This window comes from Symphalangus syndactylus, chromosome 2 (genome assembly GCF_028878055.3).
Source record: "Symphalangus syndactylus isolate Jambi chromosome 2, NHGRI_mSymSyn1-v2.1_pri, whole genome shotgun sequence".
Taxonomy (NCBI): domain Eukaryota; kingdom Metazoa; phylum Chordata; class Mammalia; order Primates; family Hylobatidae; genus Symphalangus; species Symphalangus syndactylus.
In genome coordinates, this window is record NC_072424.2 from 122,515,172 (window position 1) to 122,538,170 (window position 22,999).

The 22,999-nt window shown below is 38.6% G+C and overlaps 1 protein-coding gene across 5 annotated transcripts in view; it reads left to right on the forward strand.

Moving 5' to 3' along the window:
• UTRN (utrophin) overlaps nucleotides 1–22,999 on the forward strand; it is a 516,343-nt gene that overhangs the window by 379,081 nt on the left and 114,263 nt on the right. For all 5 annotated transcript variants that reach the window (XM_055266343.2, XM_055266390.2, XM_055266360.2 and 2 more), the window contains one exon: nucleotides 14,392–14,521. In XM_055266343.2, the coding sequence (XP_055122318.1) occupies nucleotides 14,392–14,521 (130 nt within the window). The remainder of the gene's footprint in view (nucleotides 1–14,391; nucleotides 14,522–22,999) is intronic.

Below are 22,999 nucleotides of genomic sequence, written 5' to 3' on the forward strand. Positions count from 1 at the left end.
ATATATATTCTGACACATGTAACACAATATTGAATGCCTCTTAAAACTTGCTTCAAGCGTCTTTCCATCTCCTTAGGTAAGGAAGCCATCCTGAGCCCCTCTCTGAGTTACATGCCCCTTGTTGTAATTTGTGATGTCTCTGTTTGTTAGTGTTGGCTGAGCTTTGACTAGGGGTTCCTTCCAAGACGTCACCTTTCCTGCTGACTTATTAACTGTTCCTCGCACTCTACTTGACTTCTAGAACACCGCACTCTCCTGATGTTTTTCTTACCTCACTGGTAGCTCTTTCTCAATTTCCCTTCCTGGTTCTTCCTTCTCTTCCCTGTCTCCTAAAATTGGGATGTGTCACTTGTCAGGCCATGTCACTTTCTCTATATTCACTCCTTCTTGGGTTTAAAAATGCCATCTATATGCCAAGCACTCCCAAAGATATATCCGTTTACATGTCATCTCTACTTGAGTGTGTAATAAACACCTCACACTTAATATGACCAAACTGACTTCCTGAATTGGCCCCTATAACATGTTCTACCCAGTGTTCCACATTTCAGTTGTAGGAATATTATTTCAGTTGCTTAGGTAACAAATAATAATCACCTTCAGTCCTGTCTTTCTCTCATTTTTAGTCTGCTAGGAAATCCTGTTGGTTCTCTGTTCAAAATATAGAATCTAAATCTACCACCTGTCACACTCCTCTGTCTCTGGACGTATCAGTCCAGCAACCAGAATGTTCCTATTAAAATAAATCAAACTCTGTAGGGGCTTCCTAACTTATTCAGAGGAAAAGCCACAGTTCTCGGAATGGTCTGCAGGGCTCTACCTGATCTGACCTACCCCCTACTCACACCTTGCTCATTTCCTCTCTTGCTGTTTTTTCTCTGACACACTGGTTTCGGCCACACTGGTCCCTTGCTGAGCTTTCAGTCACAGTGCCAGGCTGTCTGCTCTGCCCAAAATGCCCCTTCTTTACTCAACTTCTCTACTTGAACTGCAGCTCCCTCTGAGCATTCCTTCTCTCTCTCATTCTCTCTGTCTCTCTCCCCCCCTCACCCTTTTCTACTTCTTTCTTTTTCTATAGCATTTATCAGAATCTAACACAATGACTTATTTTCTATGTTTTTTTTTTTTTATGCCTGGTACTCTGGATGCTCGATAAAAGTTGAATGTTGACTGAAAGAACTATACCCAAAGGGAACATGTCCTTTGGTGTGAATGTTCCTTTTGTCTCTTTATTTCTCAATAATTCTTTTTATTCATTTGCATTCTAAAGAATATTACATTTTGAAAATATTTCTACTTTAAATAGCCAAATATTTAATAAAGGTAATAGCTGACATAGAAGTGTAAGCAATAATCTTCTCTCAAGAGCTAGAAATCATTTCAGTGACATGACATATTTGAAATGTAAGCAAATTAAATAACACAACTGCACTTTATGCCTTGATATTGTAGTCAGTTCAGAGGTTATCTTTTCTCTGTCTTAATACTGCCTAAATTGTTCAACTCAAGAACGGGAAATATTTTTCTACAAGGGAAAATTAATTGGCATACCTTTAATTGTTGAGATAGCTTTTAAAATATAGCTTTTTTTTTTTTTAGCTTTGATTCTTCCAGTGTTAGTGCTTCTCTCTGTTGTAGGAATTTGATACCTTTGAACACTAGATGAGTTGAGATTCTTAACAAACGCAGGGAGAAGCTTAAACATATGGAGTCTCTCATTCAGTGACTATGGTGTCATGCATCATATTTTATAAATAAATCTAGCCCCAGGTCATTGAAGCAAAATATAAAGGGAAAGTTTCATGATTGTTACAAATATAAAAAATGGGCTTCTAAAACACATTTGTAATTCTTAATAATGCTGTTCTTTGAAAGTAATAATTTATTCAGTGCTAAATGAGCTCAATTCTAGTGGGCATTCCTTTCTTAAAAGTATAATTTTTAATTATAAAAATAATAACATATTACAGAGTTTATAAAATAAAGAATAAAAACATGGCCATAATTTTATCACCATAACAACCCTTTTCATTTTGCATTACTTACTTTTTGCATAGTTTTACTTGGGTGCAGTGTTTTCATGTTATCTTTTTCACTTAGATACATGTCATGCCTATTTCTTCACGTTGCTATGTGGTCATTATCACAATAACTTTTCAAGGTTGCATAATGGTCTCTAGTGTGGCCGTATCATAGAACCTAAATATATTCCAGGTGTTGGAGATTTAAGTTTCTTTCAATTTTTTAAAAATCATAAATAATGTTATAATGAACACTTTTGTGTTTGTAGCTTTTTTGGATAATTTTCTTAGGATATATTTCCAAAGGTGAAATTCCTCTTTCACACAATATGACCATAGTAATGACTTCTGATAGATTGCCAGCCTACTTTCCCAAATGATCAAACCAATTTTTTGCCTCCAGCAATGTGTGAAAGTGAAGCTTTACCATACCTTGGCCTGTGATTTCTCATTTTTGTTCTATTTTTAGTGATCCTTGTATTGTTAGCAGTAAAATACTAGTACTTCATAGATGTATAGAAATTTATAAAACAATTTTGGAATATCAGACACCTGAGTCAAGATTCTCTCCACAAAGAGGAAGAGGAGAACTGGTTTGATGTTTGGGTTAGTCATGCCTAAAAGGATAGGAGTAAAGCTGTCCATGGTTTGTTAAACACATTAATTGAAGAAATTTATATTTATCTGAAATTAGTGTGTGTGATGACATCTAGCTGACCATTTATACCTCCTTAGAGAATTGCTTTTCCCTTTTATTCTGGAACAAATTGGTTCACAAAAAAACTACTACATTTATTTCTTTGCTTCCTAAGAATCTAAACTGATATAAGAGTCTTGCAACACAGTTTTCTGCTTATGAAACATTTTGGCTTCATCTTGGAGAATCACATAATTCCATTTTTTTCTTTTCTTTTCTTTTCTATTTATTTATTTATTTATTTATTTATTTATTTATTTATTTATTTATTTTTGAGACAAGTCTCGCCCTGTTGCCCAGGCTGGAGTGCAATGGCTCGATCTTGGCTCACTGCAACCTCCGCCTCCCGGGTTCAAACGACTCTCCTGCCTCAGCCTCCCGAGTAGCTAGGATTACAGGTGCCTGCCACCACACCCAGCTAGTTTTTGTATTTTTAGTAGAGATGGGGATTTCACCATGTTGGTCAGGCTGGTCTCAAACTCCTGACCTTGTGATCCGCCCGCCTCAGCCTCCCAAAGTGCTGGGATTACAGGCATGAGCCACTGCACCCAGCCTGAGCCACCGCGCCTGGCCCATTTTTTTTCATAATTAAATAATTTATCCCTTAGAAGAGTTAAGTCATCTGCTTTCAGATGTTCCTGCAAACAGAGGGCTTTGTTCTGGCATTGGTCAACCAAAGCTCTAGGTAAAATGGCTAGAACCTTCCTCTACAAGTAAGAGTGAACAGAGGCTTTGGAAAGAAATTCAGTCTGAGACAAGAGCTGAGAAACATGGCAGAATTTTAGATTAGCATCATTTTAATAATAATCGCTGGGTGTGGTGCTCACACTTGTAATCCCAGTGCTTTGGGAGGAAGAGTCAGGAGGATCACTTGAGGCCAGGAGTTCAAGACTGGCCTGGTCAACATAGCAAGACCCTGTCCCTACAAAAAAAAAAAAAAAAAATTAATTAGCCTGGTATGGTGGCATGCAACTGTAGTTTAGCTACTTAAGGGGCTGAGGCAGAAGGATCACTTGAGCCCTGGAGTTCAAGGCTGCAGTGAGCTTTGATGGCGTACCAGCCTGGGCAACAGAGTGAGACCCTGTCTCTTAAGAAAAGTAATTTTTTATTCTACAGCACTGAATAGTTTCAAAATATCTTTTCATTCACTGTCTCACCAGTGAAGTTAGTAAAATGAGAGATATGATTAACACGCAGAGAATTTAAGGGACAAACCCAAGTAAGGGCTCATGGGCGCAGGGTGAATAAGGGTGTGCCTGTGTGGTATGGACTGGACTATACCTAAGGCTTTGGCTGCAAATCTTTGTCTGGTTTTACTTTACCACAGAACAGTATTTTTAACATCTTCTCATTCATTCATACAAAAATTTATTGGCTTTCCACTATACCTGCTATGGCACAAATTTCAGTCTTCCATGAGGGCTCAGTCTGGCACCAGAGTCAGGTTTGCAAAGAGGCCATGGTGAGGGAGTGTGGTGAATGCTGGATCCCCGTGAGGGAATGCTGTAGCTCATGCTGGTGGTGCAGGTGGAATTGGAGCTGGATCCCTAAAGGGTCAAAAGGGGTGACCCCTGTGGATTTCTTTGACTTTCACCAGTGAGGGTCAATGAGATTATTAAGAAAGCAAAACAACACAGATGTTGTCTTGAGATAATAATGTCTTCTATGGGGGCTGGAAGGGGAGGACTACTTCCTTCTGCTGCGGAGTTGCTGCATGCTGCTTTCTTCCACAGACCTGCTTTGTGTGAAATGCTCCCGTTTCTCAGGTGTTTTCCTTCCTTGATCCCCTTCTAACAATGGCCTCCTGAGGTTCCACATTTTCTTTTATGCCAGTTTATTCATTTTTTCATTCATTAATCCCAAAAATATACTGAGTGCTAGAATCTAATGAGAAGGAGCAGAGCTATTGAAAATCTGAAGCAAGGCCAGGCTCAGTGGCTCGTGCCTGTGATCACAGCACTTTAGGAGGCCGAGGCGGGCGGATCACCTGAGGTCAGGAGTTCGAGACCAGCCTGACCATGGAGAAACCCCGTCTCTACTAAAAATACAAAAAATTATCTGGGCATGGTGGCGCCTGCCTGTAATCCCAGCTACTCAGGAGGCTGAGGCAGGAGAATCGCTTGAACCCAGGAGGCGGAGGTTGTGGTGAGCTGAGATGGCGCCATTGCACTCAAGTCTGGGCAACAAGAACGAAACTCCGTCTCAAAAAAAAGAAAGAAAGAAAGAAAGAAAATTTGAAGCAAAGACCTCTGAATTACAAAGACCATGAGGAGGAAATAGCTTGGCATGTTCTCGGAACAGAAATAAGGACTTTGAAGCCAGAAATGAGGGTGTATTAGGAGATGACATCAGAGAGCAGGGAGGGTCCAGACCTTGGTAGGAAGCTTAGAATTTATTCTAAGTGGAACAGGAAGCCATGGGAGGGTTTTAAACAGAAGACAGGATCTGATTTATCTATCATTTAAATTTTGTAATTTAGAAAATTTTAAGAAAAGTGCATGTTAGCAAAGTTTGGTGCTTGATACACGGACAATTTGGATAATGGCTTTAGATTGAAGAAAGGTTAGGAAAGAGTTGCTATTTAAAGAAGGGGGGTGACCCCAGGATTTAGTTCACACCCACATGTTTGCTCTTCTCTGTTCTTAGCTCAGTCCATATGACCAACTGCTAGTTTAGGACAGAAGGGGTTAGCAGGGATTCCCCTCTTCCCTCCAGTTCTGTTAGACCCTGTTTTCTTATTAAAAGATTTTCAGGATCCCGTCTCTGTCAGTGATGTCAGCAACCCAGCCATTCTGGTGACTGATGCCATGCTCATGAAGAAAATGAAGAGCAGCTGATTGACTTCCAAGTATTTCTACCCTAAGCCACCGCAGTCACTTCTTTATACCATCTTAACTTTTAAACCCTTGTCTTTCTCACTAAGTTATAGCAGGTGGGGAGAAATGGTCCCAGACCATTAAAGGAGGATAATTGGGAATCTCTCTATAGACATTTAAAGTTGAATAAGCAGCAATTTATTCGGCTGCCTGGCGCTCAGAAGCGCACCAGTAGCATCCAAGAGCACCCTGAGTTCGAAGGAGTCGGAGAGGTGGGACAGGAGGAAGGGTGTCTTCAATAAAGTGAATTCGGGCTCTTGGAAATTGTGTTGAGAATGGAAACTGTGATTTTTAGTAGCTACATTCTGATATTTACAATCAGGTCTTTATTAATCTGCCATTTCAGGGCTTCGTTTAGTTTAAGTAAGTATGTGGAAGGTACACAATCGGAAAAGCCATGAGAGTCTACATTACCTTAAATGTGTTTATTCTATTTGTTTTCTTGAGTTGCTTTCCACCTTATTACCTTTCAGCTAGTTACAATTTTTTTTTCAACACACAGCTCATGTGTATTTGAGAAGGTTGACTTCCCTCCCTCCTCTGTGTATTTATTCATAATGAGGCTCGTCGGTACCCTATGTGTACCTCTTTCAAAGATTTGTGGCACTTAACCACGTTCTGGGCTAGTATTGTTCTCTCTTCCCCTTTAGACTATAAGTTTCTTAAAGATTGGGTTTATAGCTGATTGTTGCCTTCTCTTATGCCTAGCATATTTTTATATATTGTATATATTTGTACTTTAAAATTTTTATTTTGGTGGAAATCGTTGTTGAAAAATCCATTACATACTTTAATGCCACCTAAGGATGGGAGAAAATTTGAATGTTTTCTTTTGGACACAAGATAATCATTGTGCTCTCCAGTTGTTATTTTTGACTCTTGAGGTATTTGGGATTATATCTCCTTCTACTAAACACCTCAGAGCATGCAACTTCTAAAACGTGATTTCAGTATTCCCTTTGTTGCTGCTGTTGTTTTGAGACAGTGTCTTGCTCTGTCACCTGGGCTGGAATGCAGTGGCACCATCATAGCTCACTGTAGCCTCAAACTCCTGGAGCCAAGCAGTCCTGCCTCAGCCTCCTGAGTAGCTGAGACTACAGGTGCATGCCACAATGCCTGGCTAATTTTTGTTGTTGTTAGTGAGATGGGGTCTAGCTATGTTGCCCAGGCTGGTGTCAAGTTTCTGGCCTCAAGCAATCCTCCTGCCTTGGCCTCCCAAAGTGCTGGGATTACAGTTATGAGCCACCACAGCCAGCCTCAGTTTTCCTTTTTGAAATTATTTTGTATCTGCCTACTTGTTCTAACTGATGGTGGTCAACTGCTTGGAAGCCAAAACTTCACTTTATACAGTTTGTCTGGGAGGGGAATTGAAGGTCTTTTCACATATCTACTACAGGCTGAGCATCCTTTGTGTAAAATTCTTGGGATCAGAAGTGTTTCAAAATTCCGAGTTTTTGGGATTTTGGAATATTTGTGTATCCATAATGAGATATCATGTGAATGAGACCCAAGTGTAAATATGAAATTCATTTGTTTCAGATAGACACATAGCCTGAAGGTAATTTTATAGAATACTTAAATAATTTCGTGCACTAAAGTTTGTATACATTTGAACCATCAGAAACCAAGAGTATCAGGTGTGGAATCATTTCAGCACTCAAGTTTCAGATTTTGGAGCATTTCAGATTTGGGATTTTCAGATTAGGGATGCTCAACCTGTAGAATGCAAAATACATAAGCTTTGTGACAGGTTGTCATGTAAGAGCACTTTTAGCTCAATGGCCAAGCCTCGAGTCAGCAAGTAGCCAGATGTCTGCTGCATAGAGAAGTATGTGGTTGCTAGGTGTCTCTCCCATCAACCACAAGGACTCTTTCCCTAACTTCCGTGATAGAAAACATTTTAACAGAAGCAATCACCCTCATTCTTCACTCACTCAGCTCTGACAGCACCAGTCTCTAAGCTAGGCATGCACTTGCCTCAGAGCCTTTGCACTTTCCATTTTCTCTGCCTAGATTGCTCTTTTGCCAGATATTCTCATGGCTTGCTCCCTCACTTCCCTCCAGTTTTTTTTTTTTTTTAAATATTGCTATCTTTCAGATGCCTTCCCTGACCACTTACACAAAATATTACCAACCCTCATCTTCAACCCACCATCTCTCTCCAACTTATCCTGTGTGGTAGATTTTTATAATAATGAATCATGCCTCCCTGTGTCCACACTCCTATGCAGAGGGAAATTTTTGCTTTTGTCATCAAAAGATAAAGTGCATTTTTCCATTCTCTTGAATGTGTTCTGGCTTCATGACATGCTTCAAACAATAGAATGTGACACCGTGATGGGCAAACTCTAGAGCTTTGCTGTCTAACATGGGAACCCTTAGGCATATGTAACCATTTGTATTTAAATCACAATTAGATAAAATTTAAAATTTAGTTCCTCAGCTGTTCTAGTCATATTTCAGATACTAAATAACCATATGTGACTAGCAGGTACCATATTGGAGAGCAATTAGAGACAACATAGGGGGAAACTGAGGTACCCCAGACAATAGGCAGTGATGATTTCCAGACATGTGAGTGAGGCTGTTTTGTCCCGCCCTCCCCATCCAAGCTGCAGGATGACTATAACCTCACTAGTAATCCCAGGTGGTACCAGCCAAAGAACAGGTCAAATTGCCAACCCATAGAATCATGAAAAATAATTGTCATTGTTTTAAGGTATAAGTTTTATATAGGTTTGATACACAGTCATGATAATGGAAACACCCTTCAATTCTAATGACTGGCAGCAATTTGGAAACCATGCCCTAAGGAGTTACCTCATGGGTGAGGATGTCACAAAATGAGGAAGACGGAGTGAATCCATACCATCCATGACAGTCAGATCAGTTTCTTATTTATTTAAAAAGAGAAAAGGATATTTGCTATTACTAAAATTAAAACCAACAGCAGACTGAAATACTTATTAATAGCACAGACTTAGTTTTACATCAAAAAATTATTACCAGTAATTTGCAAAGTAGATAGTTTAAAAATACAGAACTAACTGGAATCCATTATTTCAGTTTAAGATGAACAGATTGGGTGACTTTGTTATATCTTGCTCTGACATATTTTGTAATATTAAATACATAGTATTCAATTCTGAGAGCATTTCTTCCATAATTTATTATGCTCAAGCATTTATTGAGTGCTTTCTGTATATGTCTAGGCAGGTACAGTAGAGGATTTCAAATGATTAAGACCTGAACCTTACCATGCAAGAACTCACAATTTAATGGAACGGACAGATGCATGGTCAAAATATATGCACATTAACACAGTACAAGCTCTGTTAGAGGAATAGGAAGTGCTCTAGAAACACTGAGGTGGGAGCAGCCACCTTGTTATTGCACATACTGAACACACAGAATGAGCTCTTACTTTGCATATGCATTGGGGATAAAGACTAGAAAATAAACAAATTAGGCCGGGTGCAGTGGCTTACATCTGTAATCCCAGCACTTTGGGAAGCCAAGGTGGGTGGATTGCCCGAGCTCAGGAGATCAAAACCACCCTGGGCAACATGGTGAAACCCTGTTTCTACAAAAATATTAAAAAAAAATTGGCCAGGCATGGTGGCGCATGCCTGTAATCCCAGCTACTTGGGAGGCTAAGGCGGCAGAATTGCTTGAGCCCAGGAGGCAGAGGTTGCAGTGAGCCAAGATCATGCCACTGCACTCCAGCTTGGGTGACAGAGTGAGACTCCATCTCAAAAAAAAAAAAAAAAAAAAGAAAGAAACAAACAAATTACCTAGAGAATTGTTTTGGGTAAAAAACAGAATTATTGTTTTATTTTAATAATAACCTTATTGAGATAGTATTCCTGTATCATAATATTTACCCATTTAAAGTGTGCAATTCAGGGGCTTTTAGTATTTTCACAGAATTGTGCACCATCATTGCTATCTAGATTCATAACTTTTTTTTTTTTTTTTTTTGAGATGGAGTCTCGCTCTGTCGCCCAGCCTGGAGTGCAGTGGCGCAGTCTCAGCCCACTGCAACCTCTGTCTCCTGGGTTCAAGTGATTCTCCTGCCTCAGCCTCCCAAGTACCTAGGACTACAGGCACCTGCCACCACGCCTGGCTAATTTTTATATTTTTAGTAGAGATGGGGTTTCACCATATTGGCCAGTCTGGTCTTGAACTCCTGACCTTGTGATCCTCCCACCTCAGCCTCCCAAAGTTCTGGGATTACAGGCATGAGCCACCGCGCCTGGCCCATAACTTTTTTATATTCCAAAAAGAACATCCATACCCATAAGCAGTCACTCCTATCCCTCCGTCCCTCCCCAGTTCCCTAGACTTAAGCAACCAGTAGTCTACTTTCTGCCTCTATAGACTTGCCTGTTTGGGACGTTGCATGGTAATGGAATCTTACACTATGGCCTTTCATGTCTAGCTTCTTTCACTGAGCATGTTTTTAAAATTGTTCCATGTTATAGCATATATCAGTATTTCATTCATTTTTATTACTGAATAAGATGTCATTGTATTATGGATATATCACATTTTGTTTATCCATGCAGCAGTTGATGGATATTTGGGTTGTGTCTATCTTTTGGCTATTATGAATAAGGCTACTATAAACATTCATGTACGAGTGTTTATGTGGACATATGTTTTCCTTTTTCTTCAGTATATACCTATGTGTAGAATTGCTGGGTCATGTTGACAACTCTGTGTTTAACATTTTGAGGACATGCCAAACTGATTTCCAGAGTGGCTGTGATATGGTTTGGCTCTGTCCCCACCCAAATCTCACTGAATTGTAATAATCCCCACGTGTCATGGGAGGGACTCAGTGGGAGGTAATTAAATCATGGCCGCAGATTTTTCCCATGCTGTTTTTGTGATAGGGAGTAAGTCTCATGAGAGCTGATAGTTTTATAAAGGAGAGTTCTCCAGCACATGCTGTCTTGCCTCCCGCCATGTAAGATGTCCCTTTGCTCCTCCTTCGTCTTCTGCCATGATTGTGAGGCCTCCCCAGCCATGTGGAACTATGAGTCCATTGAATCTCTTTCCTTTATAAATTACCCAGTCTCAGGTATGTTTTTATTAGCAGCATGAAAATGGACTAAAATACAGGCTGCAATTTTACCATTCCACCAACAAGCATCAAGGTTCCTGTTTCTTCACATCCTCACCAAAAGTTGTTATTATCTGGAACAGAACTGTTTTGAATGAAAATATAAACTCATTAAAACAGAAAAATTCCAATTATATTATGTTATATGCATTTAAGGTGGCCCATATATCAGTCACGTGATATTAGAACTTAAAGCTGAATGCCACTTTGTAGCTCTGTGTACAAAACAGCTCATTGGAGTCTAATGATCTTATCATTAATGTTCACCAGGTGGTTGGGAAATGCAGGTTTTCTTTTATGTCTAATTGAGAGAGTTAAAGTGTGAAATAATTATATGTATAAAACTGTTGAAAGTTAAATCTATTTCTGACATACAATTAAATATAATTGAAATAGGACAAATTGAATAACAAAATTAAATTTACAAAATAGGATATGAATGGAAATTATCATATGTATGCTGCTTTGTAGGATATTTGGGTGGTGCATTGGCATGAGGGCCAGAACCCCATATTTGTACTTACTTGGCGTGGTTCCCACCTGCCCAGGCTTGCCTCCTGTACTTCCCTACATTGGCATATCAAAGGAGTTCACGAGACATTCTCCAGCCAGCACCCTGCACAGAGAGGATTTCTTTTTTTTTTTTTTTTCTGAAGCACTGGAGTTTAATGTGGTTAGGAAGCAAAATACAATCTAAGACTCAGACTTGCTTTTAATGAATCCAGGAGACCTGACAATTATGTATTATAAAAAACAAAAATAAAAATCTGACAATACCCTTCAACTTGTCAGCGGCTTCCCATAGCCCATGATTGGGTTGAGTGAGTCTCAGTGCATAGGAAGCAGTGCAGTAGTCTTTGTGGCCTGACCTCTGCCCACACCTTCAGCTTCAGCTGCTACCACTCTCTGAGTACTGAAGTTTTTGTAGTTCCCTGAGGGCACACACTGTGACACTCCTGCATTCTCTGCTAGTGTAGTCCCAGCTACTTGGGAGACTGAGGTGGGAGAATGGCGTGAACCTGGGAGGTGGAGGCGGAGGTTACAGTGAGCTGAGATCGTGCCACTGCACTCCAGCCTGGGCAACAGCGAGACTCTGTCTCAAAAAAAAAAAAAACAAAAAAAAAAACAAACTCCTCCTGGATGGGTGTGGTGGCTTACAGCTGTAATCCCAGCACTTGGGAGGCCAAGGCAGGTGGATCACCTGAGGTCTGGAGTTTGAGACCAGCCTGGCCGACCATGGCCAACATGGTAAAACCCCATCTCTATTAAAAGTACAAAAATTAGCTGGGTGCAGTGACCGGCACCTGTAATCCCAGCTACTCGGGAGGCTGAGGCAGGAGAATCACTTGAACCTGAGAGGAAGAGGTTGCAAGTGAGCCGAGATTACGCCACTGCACTCCAGCCTGGGTGACAGAGGGAGACTCCATCTCAAAAAAAAAAAAAAAAAAAAAAAAAAAGAATGTTTATAGCTCCCATATTTACTGATTAGATTTGGGTTTGGGAAATATCTTGACCACTAAAATTAAAAAAAAAATTGCTATATTACCAACTGTTTTTCACTATTTTTTAAGTAACATGATTTTTCATGTCATTATTATATATTTTTAGGTGATTTTGGAAGTAAATGTTAGGAATATTTTTATTCCTCTAGAGCTTCTTGCTCTAACAACATAATAATCTAAGTTAAAGAACTGGCTCAAGACTTGTAAATGTGTATTTTTTTGGATTAAAAATCTTTTTTTGTATCTCTTTTTATTTCCATATGTTAAAACTTTAAGTGCCAGATGTATATAATCTTTTTTTTTTTTTAATTTCCTGAATGTCACATCCTGCAATTTCTTCACAAGCTGCGTTTGTTAAATAGGAGATGATGGAAGGTTTGTTATCCCCCCCAACCCCCCACCCCCCACCCAGGAACATAGTCATTTAATGCTCATCAGTGATAATTGCTGTGCGAATTTAGTTGATTTGTGCTTGCTTCGCTGTCAGTCTTTGGTTTTACGGATCTAGGAAGGACATATAAATGTACCTTCGCATTTTAGAGAAAGTTTTATTTTATCCCATATCCTGTGTTACATCACTATATCTTAATTGTGGATTTTTTGGTTCACTTTGCTCTTTCATTTTAAATTTTTTATCAAAGTAATAATTGTATAGTTTAAAAGTCAAATAATATTTACAATGCTTACAAACAAAAAATAGCATTTTTGTCACTCCATCTCTCACTAGTTCTTGTCAGCTCTTCTCATCCCTCCCCACCTGTGGAGGTTAAGCTACACTTTGGTTAGTCCAAGCGCACTTTCCAGTACGCTTACCATGTTATGACTTATTTCCTCTATACACGTGTAGGAAAATTATCAGTAATAGTGGTTTCTAGAGTAGTACTTGAGGAGGGTGACGGGTGGCGTGTGCATGCTTCATTGCCTTATTCAGTCAAGCACTTTACTCTTGATTTACTGCTAAATCCTCCTTGAATCTTTAGATTTCCTAAAGGCTATCATGAGATTTTCTGGATATAGAAAATGTAGCCCATTAGTCTCTGTCAGCTTCATTATCAGTGCTTTTTTTGTGTGTGTGTTGCTTAGATCCATATTTTTATATAAGGTGACTATTCTGGTATTTCTAGATTTTTTCATTCTTACCTTTTATTGACTACAGAAGAAAAGGATCTAGCCTTCAAATACTGCAGCATCCCAACATAGTGATGTCAAATACTACTAAAAATTTAGTTGTCTTCAAAAGGAAAGATTTTATTCATTCTAAAATATAATGAAAGTTCAGTATTTTAGAAAATAAAAGTCTGACTTTTCATAATAGGTTGCCAGGGAACTACACTGAAAGCAAAATATTAGAGCCAGTAGGTGGTTACGTGTTTAAGAAGATAACAATATTAACAAATTCCATTTGGCAACAGCATTAAAATTGCACCTGAGAAAATCTTCATTTACTCTTATCTTGCAGCAGTCACTGAAGAAGTTTTGTTGTTTTTATAGGTGCAGGGGTGAAAGTTTAGCTCCACTTCAAAGAACAAAGGTGCTAAAGAGAAACTATTCTGAGAATCATAGATTTGCATGAAAAACCTCACAAAAGAAAAATAGCCTCAGCATGAGAGATGGAACATATTTTAAGATAATTGGAGACTGTGTTGTATGTGCCCTCATTGGTTTAGTTTTGATTTCATGTATGTACTTTGTTTCTGTCACTTCATTTTTTTCTTAATGTATTCTAAATAATGTAAAACCCTTCTGAGGATCTTATTGCTACTTGTGAAATTACCTTTCTCTGTATCATTGGAAGTAATTTTTTTGTCAGTCAGTCTTACAAGAAAAAAGTATCTTAGCAAAGGCTATTAGATTTTATCAGTCTGACATTAGTGAAAAGCCTAAAAGTACATTTTGTGTAAATTCAAATACACTGTAACAATTTCCCTTAGGTGAATATTTTAAAGCTGTTTCTTTTTTTGTATACTTAAGTTTTACAGAAATTATCTTTTTTCCTTTGTATTTTTCTTCATATCTGTAAAATTTACATTTTGGCTTTTAACTTAGCTGAAATGCTTGCTGTTAGTCATTTTCTTGCTAAGTGTGGTCAGAAGTGGTATAGTTGAAGATGTCCCATAATTTGGTGAACACGTGAGTTACAAACTCAACTTTGCTTCTCTTTTGAAAGGCCCTGAGACGGGAGTTAAAGGAGAAAGAATATTCCGTCCTGAATGCTGTCGACCAGGCCCGAGTTTTCTTGGCTGATCAGCCAATTGAGGCCCCTGAAGAACCAAGAAGAAACCTACAATCAAAAACAGGTGAGACTGGTTTCTCCACTACATCATAAAAACACATGCTAGGAGAACAAAAAACCCAAAATCAAGTAGGAAATTTCCTTACAGCATTTTAGGATCCAATATTTAAATCTTTTCTTCTAAGTGTCACTTTATTCAAATATGTCATTAATTAACACATATCTAGATTCTTAAATTAAGAAAATAAAATTTTTGTATACCTCAATATCAATTTTAAAGGAAATTAACTGCAGGAAAAATGGATTGTCTAAAAAGTATACTGTAACTATAAACATAATTTCTATAAGAAATAAAAATTTATATTTCTTATATTTAAACAAGTTACATTATAAATAATTGCAATAGTAGAAAGTTATTAAAATATAGTAAATATACAAAATATTTCAAGATTTATAAGTAAGATTACTTTTGATAATGACACACCAAAGTCCTTTCTTTTACAAGCAGACAACATTTCTTTAATTTAAAAATAATACCCTGTAGTGTTTATTTACTTTGGCTTAAAATTTAAACAATAACTACCTTACTAGCAAAAAAAAATTTCTTATATTTAAACATGTTATGTGATAAATAATTGCAAGTAGAAGAAATTTATTAAAATATAATAGTAAATATATAAAATATTTAAATATCTATATGTAAGGTTACTTTTAAAAATGAGACACCAAAATACTTTTACAAGCAAACAACAACATTTGTTTATTTTTTTTTTTTATTTTTTTTTTTGAGATGAAGTCTCGCTCTGTCGCCCAGGCTGGAGTGCAGTGGTGCAATCTCAGCTCACTGCAAGCTCCGCCTCCCGGGTTCATGCCATTCTCCTGCCTCAGCCTCTCCGAGTAGCTGGGACTACAGGCGCCCGCCACCACGCCCGGCTAATTTTTTGTATTTTTAGTAGAAACGGGGTTTCACCGTGGTCTCGATCTCCTGACCTTGTGATCCGCCCGCCTCGGCCTCCCAAAGTACTGGGATTACAAGCGTGAGCCACCGCGCCCGGCCTACATTTGTTTAATTTAAAAATAACCTGCAACATTTATATACTTTAGCTTAAAGTTGAAACGGTAACTACCCTACTAACAAATAGCAATATATCACATAGTAAACTTAAGAGAAAATGCATAATGAATTCTGGGTCCTATATATATCTGTATTGTGATTTTTCACTGCTGACAATAAAATCATTCTGATGCATTTTTTTAAATAAACATACCATTCAAAATGGTTTCTCATCATTCACTTCACATAGTAACAGCAAACCTGAACGATTGCCTTATGCTGTGTCCAGCAGTATAAATCATGAACATTTATTACTTGTAAGGGAAGCATAGTTGGAAAATGCTTTCTTTGACTATAACTGGAACTGGATCAGACATATGGACAGGTAGCCATTTTCCTACTGAATCTTACTCAAGGAACCTTCTTCAGTCCGAGTAAATTTCCCATCAAGACCATAATCTTTTTGACTCTGAAACTAGTTGTATGTATGTGTGTGTATGTATACACACACGTACACACACACAGAGCACATTTAACTTGTCTAGCATTTCTTTTTGTTTTCTGCTGTTGGTATCACTGTCTTTACAGTTAGCCTCCTAGAAAGCTAAGTCATTGTTGAGTCTTCCACTTTTCACCAAATCCAGTGGTCTACAAATCATTCGTAATTATTATTTCTTTTCTTTTTCTTTTTTTCGAGACAAAGTCTCACTCTATCACCTAGGCTGAAGCCTAGTGGTGCAATCTCGGCTCACTGCAATCTCTGCCTCCCAGGTTCAAGCAATTCTCATACCTCAGCCTCCCATATAGCTGGGACTACAGGCGTCCACCACCACGCCCAGCTAGTTTTCGTATTTTTAGTAGAGACGAGGTTTTGCCATGTTGGCAAGGCTGGTCTCGGATTCTTGGCCTCAAGTGATCTGCCTGCCTCAGCCTCCCAAAGTGCTGGGATTACGGACGTAAGCCACTGCACTCAGCCTTATATTTGTTATTTCTATCTTTGAAGAATTATTCCATCTGAGTACTCCGTTATATATATATATAATATATATATATATATAGTATACACACACACGTATATATACACACAACATACTCATGTGCACACACATACTGCCATTAATTCCACATTATCAGCCTTTTGTGTGTAGACTTGGAATAGTTTTAGGCAGAATCCGTTGCTACTTTTGGTAGCATCGGTCCTATTGCATTGTTCTGTCATCTGTGTGTACCACGTAGTATTTGCCCATATATTCTGTCTCTTCCACTTTAGTCTACTACTGATAAGTAAATTTTATCATATAATCATATTCATGTTTCTCCCCTGATTATATATCTTTCTTGACTTTCCATTGTGTACTGAAAAAAAATCTTGGCCTCCAGCATGACATATTTTATGTTATGTTATGTTATGTTATTTTATTTTATATATTATTTTGAGACAGGGTTTTGCTCTGTTGTCCAGGCTGGAGTGTAGTGGTGAAATCACGGCCCGCTGCACATCGGTGTCCCGGGATCAAGTGATCGATCCTCCCACCTCAGCCTACTGAGTAGCTGAGACTACAGGCTATCTTTTTTAAAAGTTTTTGTAGAGATGGAATCTCATTGTGTTGCCTAGGTTGGCCATGAACTCCTGGGCTCAAGCCATCTTCCCATTTTGGTCTCCAAAAGTGCTGAGAATATAGCCGTAAGCCACCGTGCCCAGCCTAGCATAATATTTATTTTAAAAGTCTTTGGATCATCACCTTGAATACAAACATGCAGCAATTAGGCGTATAATTGAGACTACTGATTAAAATACACAAATGTGATTTCTGTGCACATATGTTGCACTCTGAAGATATCATTTGCTGAGCTTAGGGCTATTTTGAATATAGCACATTTGATCAAATGGAACACAATCCTTGTACATTACTGCCGTTTTGAAAACATACTGCTTTCAGCCGTGCGCGGTGGCTCACGCCTGTAATCCCAGCACTTTGGGAGACCGAGGCGGGCAGATCACGAGGTCAGGAGATTGAGACCATCCTGGCTAACACGGTGAAACCCCGTCTCTACTAAAATACCAAAAATTAGCCAGGCGTGGTGGTGCATGACTGTAGTCCCAGCTACTCAGGAGGCTGAGGCAGGGGAATCACTTGAACCCAGGAGGCAGAGATTGCAGTTAGCCGAGATAGCAACCCAGCCTGGTGACAGAGCATAACTCTATCTCAAAAAAAAAAAAACTTTGTAATTGAAGCCCTCCTGATTTTTCAACAAATTTTTTACTACTATTTTTATAGTTCCATAACCAATCTATACTATCTACTTCCTTAAAAGATTTTGGAACTGTCTTGTCATGGATGTGCTACCTTCTCTTCTTTCATCTTTTGAAGTTCTTTCAAAAGAACATTTTAAGTCTTGCTTATGTCCTTCATATACAATATTAGAAGGGTTAAGAGCCTTAGAGATGAACTAGTCCAAGGCTACTCACTTAACAGATGAGAAAACTGAGGTCCATCGAGGAAAAATGAACTGCTCAGGTCTCAGCCCAGTCCTGTTGGATATCTAACATATGCAGCTTTTATTTGTATTGATTTTCAGATGTTAAAATTTTCTTACTTGCCCTAAGTTGAGGAATCCAGTTTTGATCATTTTACAACCTATGCAATGCCTGTATGTATCAGGTACTCAATAAAAGTTTGATGAAGAGTACATGACTGCCTGAGTAAATAAGAGGTATAAAGAAATCCATTTATTTATTATTCTGACTTTATATACAACCTATTACAAGAACATTTTTATGAGCTAGATGCTTAACAATGATTCCTCTCTCACCCCTCCCCCCACCACCATCACCATATTTAACAAGGAAAATAAGCCCACGTCTCATGTACCCCATAAATATATATACACTTACTGTGTACCCACAAAAATTTTTAAAAAAAGGAAACAAGCCCAAACTGTAGAGAATTCTTTGGAAGAGTTGAACTCATCAATACTTGGTTTTCCTCACAATCTCGAGTCTATAAAGAATAACTGTAGATGGGAGAAACTGATATTATCCGCAGTAGAATAATTGGATTATTGGTTTTTAAGATGAAATGGAAATAAATCCCAGCTTTTCTAGAATAAGCACTCAACATTTACGAAATTCCTTTCCTATATCTGTCAAGAAACCCCTGCCCCCTCCCGTCACCCTGAGTCCATTCTTCCTGCAGCGTTTGCATCTTACCTCATGCGCCTCCATCTTCTGGGTTGCTCGGGCTAAAATCCATTGGGCCTCTATTGGCTCCTTTGTCCTTTTGTCACCCAAATCCATTCTGTCAGCAAGTCCTGTCATCACTACATTCAAAATGTACCTAGAATATGATCCTTTATCACCATGTCTACTATGCTCTCCTGGTCTAAGCCCCCACTACCCCTTGGATGATTGTAGGTTCTTTCAACTCATCTCCCTGCTCTGCCTTTGCTCCCTTATTAGAGATTTCCAGCACAATAGCCATAAGGACCATTTGAATATATAAGTCATGTCACGTGACTCAGAGAAGTCAGATTCTTATAATGGCTCACAGACTCTATGCCAGGGGGTGCCATGTTACGTTTCTGACCTGGTCTCTTATTATTGTCCCTTTCGTTCCACTCCCTGTAGATGTAAGCTCCTTGAAGACAGAGGGTTATTTTTTTTTTCACTGCTGTATTTTGTAATATTTAGAATACTATCTGGCACATAGTAAGTGCTTATTACATAGTGTTTGAATGAATACATGCATGAGCTGAGCACTGTCCAAGATGGATAAAGAAGTATAAGACATGTTCCTGAGGTTTCAATTTAGTAGGAGATCAAAACTAGCACAGAGGGTGAGAAAGCAAGCAATGTAAAAGTGTCCATACTCATGCTTGTGTCCTGAGGATTCGAAGTGATGCAGGCATTCTAGGAGAGAAGGACTCTGAGGATCAGAGTGGAGAGGTTGATTCCTGAGCTAGTCTTAGAGGTATGGACAGGTAGGAAGTGATTAAGTTTGGGAAAGACGAATGACCATGCTGGGGGACAGGATCCTTAGCAGAACAGCTCAGCCATAAGGAAAGAGCAGCTGTATTTTGGGGAGTCAGTAGACAGCCTGGCCTGGTTGCCAGAGTCTTGTGCCTGGACGGCAGATGGGGATGAGATGCTTGTATGTGCTGAATGGTTCAGACTGCAGAGGACCTGGAAAGTCAGGCAGAACATTGTAACTTCATACAACAAGAAAGAAGGTGCTAGTACAGTTTCGTTTTTTTAAGCTTGGGGGAAACAATAAGAAGTTCACTTGTCTCATCTTATCCAATTTAAAATCTACTTTCAGTCAGCTTTTCTTGTCTCCTTGCTTCCCTAGAACTTTGCAAAGTTTATAAAAAGCTACTTTAAAGCAGTACAAAGTGTTAAATCACTAAAACTCCACATTATTCTAGACTCTCCTCAGTGATCAGACATTTAAGTGTTAAAATGATATTGTATAATTTAAAAAAAAGTTTCATGAACATTCTAGTCATGCATCATTCATAGTGTTGGTGACGAAGTCTGTACATTTGGGCATGCATGTTTCAAATCCCTAATAAAATGTCTAGAAAGATACACAGAAAAAAAAAAAGATACTGGCTTTTGAGTTATTATTTTACTGTGACATTCACGATATTTTAAGCCTCATGTTTTTAATACTACATTGGGGGGGCAAGAAAAAATAAGTCATGTCAATTTAACTTTTTGTTTGTTTTTTTTTATTTGTTTATAATTAGCAATTTTCATACTGCCTCCTTTCCTGGTTAAAAATAAATCAAAGAAAGCTATCCATAATAGCTTTTATACTTTTGTTGTTTACCATGACTTATGTATATCTGCTATTAGAAGTAGCAAGCATTTGAACATTAGTTATCCTGTTTGATGCCAAAGTACTCAATGTTGGAGAGGTTAGATCAGGAAGAAATCAAGTGATTTTTTTCGGTTCTACTTAATAAGCATTTTGTGAGTATGTGATGTGCACCATGCTATAAGGACATATTAAGATGGAGTCACCTCTTTTAAGTAACCATTCTAGAAAACACTTTCCTCCATGATTTTTATCTCCAATGCCTTTTTTTCTTCCACTTCCTCTAAAATTTTTTTCTATTACTAATTATCTTACAGTGTTGTATGTATTTTTAAGTATTTAAAAATCACTATTAATTGACCATTCCACATTAGGTTCCTCCATACCAATCTTATGCTAGGCCTATTTCAATATATTCTTAATTGGCATTTCTCCATTAACATAAATCCTAAAATGATAAACCTAAAGCACAAACTTGGCATGAGGTTTCCTGGGGATAAAAACTGCCCGTAGTGCATGCCATGGGATCTGAGCTCCTCCACCTGACACAGAAGGCTGCACAGCAATTTGGCCTTAGCTTTTCCATCCGGCCCCACCTCATGTGTCTCTTTACTCCACTCTTGAGGTTCATTGGAAGCCAGGCTCCTCACGACGTTCTGCAGGTAGTGGTCTTCCTTGCCTTTGCCCCACTGCCCATCCCTGTTTTCTGCCTGTAGGTCCTCTGACCTGATTTCCAACGCTCGCCTCATTTGCCCACGCAGCTGCTGGTCATCCTGCCGGCTCTGCTGGGGCTTTGTGTCTTCCTGGACGCTTTCCCTTCCCGAGCTCTCTGCCATGATTCCCTGGCACCCTGTGGCCTCTCTCGCTGTGTTTTCCAATATCTGTGTCTGAAGCTTGGCTCTTCCCTCTTTTTTTAGTGACTACCCTCATTGATGGAGAATCTGAAAGAGTGTAAAAAAATGATCTAAGCAGCCAGGATAGAGATTGTATGGAAAACATAGCGCAGATCCTTTTCTTAGATCATGGGAAAGCCACTGAAGTACTTCTCAGAGGTATTAACTTCTACTGTAGACACTGGTGCGACTGTATGAACTTGATGTCCGGTGAGTGATGGGTAAGTAGCAAAATGAAGTGACAGGACAGGGACAGAGATTTAATGGTGAGAAATGACTCCAGCTGTCTGACAGCAGTGAGGAGAAAGAAATGATAAAAAGATATGCAAGAATCCTAAAATGAAACAAAACCAGGTAGTCTTTGGGACTTTCAACAGTAAGAGAAAACTGAACCTGTGAATTATGGTGTGTGTATTTCCGAAGACAGAATATAAATCAGTTAAGAGAAGGCATAGGAATTTATATTATATTTTAGTAAATTTTCTTCCAAAATGGTAACCATAAAAAAAAATAGGGCTAAATGGGTAAAATGTAGCTCTTTGGAAAACTCAACTACTCAGATTTCTGCTTATAAATGGCTATTAAGTAAATATGATTTTTAGCTGAACTGAAATTATCTGAATCCTTGTAGAAATTTTACCAAGTTCACAACTTTGTCAGTAGTCCCTGACTTTTGTTTGAGCAATATGGAAATATTTAATTTCATTTAATTTGTATCATGTCAATGTATACATTTTCCTTTTAATGCAATTGAACTGTTTTTCATTAGATTTTAATCGCTAGTTTGTATGTGTTAGAAAGTATCACAGTACAACAGTCAATCTCTCATCCTTTGCATTGTTCTTTGTACTTTTCAAGCGACTTTCATATTCAATCTCCTGTCTATCCCAATGAATTGAGCCGATCATACAGTATGATTTTTTTAAAAAATAAAAACACAAAGGCCAAGAAGATATTATGGTGCTGACCAAAGTCATCCAGCTAATGAAAGGTAGATGCAAGAACAGAGCCCTATGCATCTATGACAATGACTTCCTTAACCTCTGGATTTTGGCTGGCTTTTGACTCATCCTTTCAATTTTATCTCCTCTATCTGTGTTCACTGATGGCCATCTGGCCCCTAACTTCCTAGCTCCTCCTTGATCTCAATGTCTAGGGCCTCTTAACCTTGCATCCATGTTTTCTGGTCTCTCCCTTGTGCTGCCAACCTCCCCTGGCTGTTCTCAGTCCCAGATCAGAATTTGTGTGAACCACACTGCTGCACAGTGAAGCTGTGCAAGACAACAGCCTTCACCCACCCCTACCCCCAAAGCTCCAGAGGGAATTAGGAAATATTTGTGCCTTCTCTCCTGTTCATTACCTTCAGTTCAGTTTATAAGTCAGATCTGCACAGGGGAGTTGGAGCCTTCTGTTGGTCTTCCTCTCTCCACACCACATACAGATGCAGGCAGGCAGGCAAGCACCCCCCAGCAAACATACTTTATGATTTAAAGCTAAGGTATCAATCACTAAATAAAACTGCTAACAATTTTATAGGCTATTTCACCTCTAAATGTGTTTAGAAAATTACAGAATTCATTGTATACATATGTATGGAGAAAACACCCGTCCTCTGCTTTTGATATTTTTAGATTAAAAAAGAGATTGTATTATTTTATTCACCAGGTTCCTCAGGAATCGTCTTTAAAAATTATTCCAGTTAAAGCATTACTGTTACTACAACTACTATTTTAATTAAGCTGCCTGAATATCATTTCCGTTTCAGTCTGGAGCAG